The 5,000-nt window shown below is 44.3% G+C and overlaps 1 protein-coding gene across 1 annotated transcript in view; it reads left to right on the plus strand.

Moving 5' to 3' along the window:
- LOC134455311 (uncharacterized) overlaps positions 1 to 5,000 on the plus strand; it is a gene marked incomplete at its 3' end in the record, with an annotated part of 59,736 nt that overhangs the window by 50,317 nt on the left and 4,419 nt on the right. The window contains exons 24-26 of the mRNA XM_063206333.1: positions 253 to 421; positions 1,090 to 1,164; positions 1,672 to 1,776. Coding sequence (XP_063062403.1) covers positions 253 to 421; positions 1,090 to 1,164; positions 1,672 to 1,776 — 349 coding nt within the window. The remainder of the gene's footprint in view (positions 1 to 252; positions 422 to 1,089; positions 1,165 to 1,671; positions 1,777 to 5,000) is intronic.

Raw genomic sequence — 5,000 nt, forward strand, 5'->3', positions numbered from 1 at the left:
TGTGTGTGTGTGTGTGTGTGTGTGTGTGTGTGTGTGTGTGTGTGTGTGTGTGTGTGTGTGTGTGTGTGTGTGTGTGTGTGTGTGTGTGTGTGTGTGTGTGTGTGTGTATGGTCCCCAAGACTGTCTCTGTGCTTGTGTGTCAATATGTGTGTGTGTGTGTGTGTGTGTGTGTGTGTGTGTGTGTGTGTGTGTGTGTGTGTCAATATGTGTGTGTGTGTGTGTCTGTGTCTGTGTCTGTGTGTCTGTGTGTAGGCTATGCTGGCAGGTTCGTTCTGGTACAGTGATCTGGGTGTGAGTGCGGTGCGTGCCCCTCCCAACCCCCTGAGGGCGCTAGCGCTGACCCAGATGAAGATCCTGCCACACCTGGAGAGACTGCTGCAACACCTGGAGGACACACACCAACACCAACAGCATGGCTCTGGTAGACACACACACACACACACAAACACACACATGCATGCACACACACACACACACACACACACACACACACACACACACACACACACACACACACACACACACACACACACACACACACACACACACACCAGCACCAGCGGCACGGCTCTGGTACACACACACACACACACACACACACACACACACACACACACACACACACACACACACACACACACACACACACACACACACACACACACACACACACACACACACACACACACCAGCAGCATGACTCTGGCACATGCACACACACACACACACACACACACACACACACACACACACACACACACACACACACACACACACACACACACACACACACACACACACACACACACACACACACACACACACACACACGGAATGGAAATAAGCACCCGTCCACCTGCCAATGACGGGTGAATTTGGTCTTTGGCTGGTGAAATATTTCAACCCACCCATCACAGGAGAACATTTTCTACAGGCGCCTGGGTTAATGCTGAATTAAACGTAGCATCCAACATCAAAAGTTTAAGAAATTTGGTATGTGTGCGTGCGTGCGTGCGTGCCTGCGTGCGTGCGTGTGTGCGTGCGTGCGTGCGTGCGGGTGTGCGGGCGTGCGTGCGTGTGTGTTTAAAGGTCTCTCCATCAAGCAGGCACTGGGCATAGACAGCTGCTCTCGCGAATGGACTGCATCTGTCTCTGTGGTAAAAGGTAATGGAGCACACACACGCACGTATGCACGCACGCACACACACACATACACGCACACACACACACACACACACACACACACACACACACAGACCTGAGGGCCAGAAGCCTGGATTAATACCGTTTCGTCCGCCTACCACCAGGGGTCCCTGCTACCTCCACCTTACCTGGTTATCTTGTTTGCTGCACTTCATTGTTTTACAGGTGCTGTGCATGGGCCTAATTGATCTGCAACCCTAAAAGCCGTGGTGGCAGCTCGGCTCACTCTCTCTCTCCAGGAGCTGGGGTCCACACTCGTGCCTGTGTTGTTGTTTCTCCCATTATGTTAAATTCCCCATTTGTCTTTTGTTTCCCTTATTCATTCTCTGTTTTTGTAAATAATCCTGATTTCTGTTAATAAAACCCCTAGAAACACGAGCCCACGACTCTTTGTCATAAAGTGTTGCAAAAGTAACACCTGTTTGTAACAAATACATCTGCGTTGTCCCCGACTTGGTGGTCACCTAGGAGTGTCATGCCAATCCTTGAAGGAGCAGTGTAAGGCCCGCCCACCAGACGAACAAGACTCACCATTGGCCAAGGAGGAGAAAACTCCAACCAATCCCAATTCAGGTAACCCTTGGAGGATCGTGATCAGTCATCATTCAATCCAATACATAGAGTCCTACAATATTGAGAGAGAGAGAGAGAGAGAGAGAGAGAGAGAGAGAGAGAGAGAGAGAGAGAGAGAGAGAGAGAGAGAGAGAGAGAGAGAGATAGAGAGAGACGGATGGACGGACGGACGGCCAGAGACACACATACAGACAGACACAAAGGTAATGTTCTCATACAGTTTTCTCCACCTATTACAGACATGTTACCTGTGAAAGACTACAGCCTGTCTGGACTCCCCAGTATTCCTGTGCTACCAGGTCAATCTAACTATATCCTGTAGTCACTATTCTAGCAATGTGCTGTCTCACTCTTCCCCTCACTTCACTTCACCTCACTCCCACACCTTCCTGCAGCCTCACTCTCACGGCACGTATTTCAGTCACGGGTATTTGGCAGTAAATGGGTAAGCGGTTAGGGCGTCAGACGTGTAGCCCAAAGCTTGCCGGTTCGTCTCCCGACTCGCCAGGTTGATGGGGGGGAGTAATTACACAGAGCTCCAGAGCTCCCCCATCCTCCTCCATGACTGGGGTACCATGAGCATGGTATTGTCCCACTGCACTGCTCCCTGTAAATGCACTATAAATGCAATTTCGGTAACACTTTATTTTAGGGATACATCTATAAGCACTAATACATACAATGTTAATGCCTGCATAAGTAACTTGTAAGGCATGTACTAAGGAAACGCTAAGGCCTACTAGGTCCTTACTAAGGTTAAATTGGTAATAAATCCCTTATTGCGCATGAGTAAGACATTTGCAAGTTACTTATACAGACACATTGTATGTATTAGTGCTAATAGATGTATCCCTAAAATAAAGTGTTACCGCAATTTCCTTGTGTGCAATGTACAGTGTTCATTTGTGTGCTATTGAGTGCTGTGTTGGAGTTTCCCAGTTGGGTTTTCACTTTCACTCTCACACCCTTCTGCAGCCTCACTCTCACAGCACATATTTCAGTTAGGGAAGTGGTCTTAAGATCAGCGGGTTGCAGGTTTGAATCCCACCCTCACCTCCCCTTACCCCTCCATCCATGGCTGAAGTACCCTTGAGCAAGGCACCTAATCAGACATTGCTCTATGAGCTGTAAACAATACCCTGTAAATAACTGTAAGTCACTTAGGATAAAAGCGTCAGCTAAGTGCAACATAAGGTAATGTAAAGGGTCTCAATCGCTTATTTCACCGTGGACCTGCAAGGAACAGTACTACCACTAGATGGTGCAAGAGCAACATTGCTGTAGTTTTCCCATTAGGACACAGACTGAAACAAGGCGAATGTAAGCCAGTTTACTGTACGGAATCAGGGAAGCCGACAGGGAGGGACAAAGGGGTCAACTGTCCTGGGCCCAGGGAGAGGGGAGCCCTGCAATTGAGCTCTCACGACATTATACTGCCCTACAGAGCAAAAAGGCAGTAACTACACAGAGCTCCAAACAGTAACATTCAAATTCAAAATTCAAATTCAAAAAGTCTTTCAAATGATCCTATTGTCCGGCCCAAAGTAGTTTTTTTTCAGTAGATTATTAACATGTGGTCGTTCTTAAACTACACGACCACATTCTTTGCAGATGAATAATTTCTTTGTATTTTGAAAAATATGTCATGAAATTCAACAATGCAGTTACTGCTAGCTTTGTGGAGGTATAGAGTTTTGAGGTTATACATGAGTATAGCAATAACAGCATTTTAAGATAATATAAGATTACAAATCTTGTAGGATAAGAAGTTGTGGTTTTAATTGGTGTTTGCAATTTAGAACCAGTGAACCACTTTGTTATTAAAGCTGTCCACATTTTATTTTAAGAAATTTCTTTCTTAAAATGAGGAACAGCAACTTAAAAGCAACTTTAAATTATACTATATTTTGAGGGACTTTTACGCCTTTATTTTTGAGATAGGACAGTGGAGGAGAGACAGGAAGCAAGTGGGGAGAGAGAGAGATGGCGTGGAAGGATCGGCAAATGACCCGGGCCGGAATCAAACCCGGATCGCCTGTGTAGCAGTCCAGTGCCCTGCCGTTAGTGCTATGCCAAGATTCTCATTCATAAAGAATTCCAGTTGCCTGCAACAAGGGAGCTGTTTCCACGTAGCAGGATATTTTTAAATGTGGATATTTTTTCTCCTGTTTAGGTGGAAAGGCAACATGGGGATAAAAATAAAAACTCCATTGTAACAGATGCATTTTACCTCCCTAAATAGGATATTTTTAAAGCCTGTTTTTTGATATGTGGGTTTTAAAAATGTTACATTTTTCCAAAAACAAATGCAGTAAAGCACTGAATACGAACCACCAAGAAGGCAAATTAATCTGAATACAAGTTCCTGTTTGCTTAGTTATTTTTTAATGCCACTTATATCCTACTGCACAGCAGTAGAGGTCAGGTAGAGGATTGTGCTTTGTGACAAACAGCTCGAGAAAAGTGTAATTACTTACACGGATGAAATCTTCCGACCCAAAGTACCAATTTTCACTCACAATACCCGTGTAATAAATCCATTTGACATTGTCTTGAAATTATAGTTGAGCGTTCATATTTTGAAAAATATTATAGTTTGAAAACACACATGAACTGATTAAAATAGCTACTAAAGGAACCTGTTTGAATGAATCGCTTCCTGACCACTGCTTCTCCTGGAGACGCGCAGTTAGTAACTCCTTAAAGTTCCTAGTCCTTGTGTAAATTATGCTCTCTGCATTTTTATCTAATCATTTTAAATTCGTACATAATATTCATCATCTGAAACATTTTGAAAAGTTTTATTTAGCTTACATATAATGAATGTTTATTAAAATGTGAATTAAAAAAATCACTGTAGCTAGTGTTTAAAAATCGGTATGGTGCTCTTGAAATAATTGTTAAAGAAGACGCTTTTGCACACCTCTGTAGGTGGGCGCGTAGGATATTATCCCAGTGGGGTTGTCATTCAAGTGTAAAGAAATCCTGCACACTGTCCATTCCACCAACAAACCTTAATACAACATGAAGAAGGTCGGATGACCGAAACAATGTATTAAAGTTTGTTGGTGGAATGGACAGTGAGCAGGATTTCTTTGCTCTTAAAATAATGAATTCATAGACAAAACCTTAGAAAATTTCGGCGCACGCATTTTCTTCCTCTGGGGCTAAGCCCCCCCTGTCTCTCAAACCTAGTGACGGGCCTGGTATTCGAATTTTTCATA

This window comes from Engraulis encrasicolus, chromosome 9 (genome assembly GCF_034702125.1).
Source record: "Engraulis encrasicolus isolate BLACKSEA-1 chromosome 9, IST_EnEncr_1.0, whole genome shotgun sequence".
NCBI classification, from domain to species: Eukaryota; Metazoa; Chordata; class Actinopteri; order Clupeiformes; family Engraulidae; genus Engraulis; species Engraulis encrasicolus.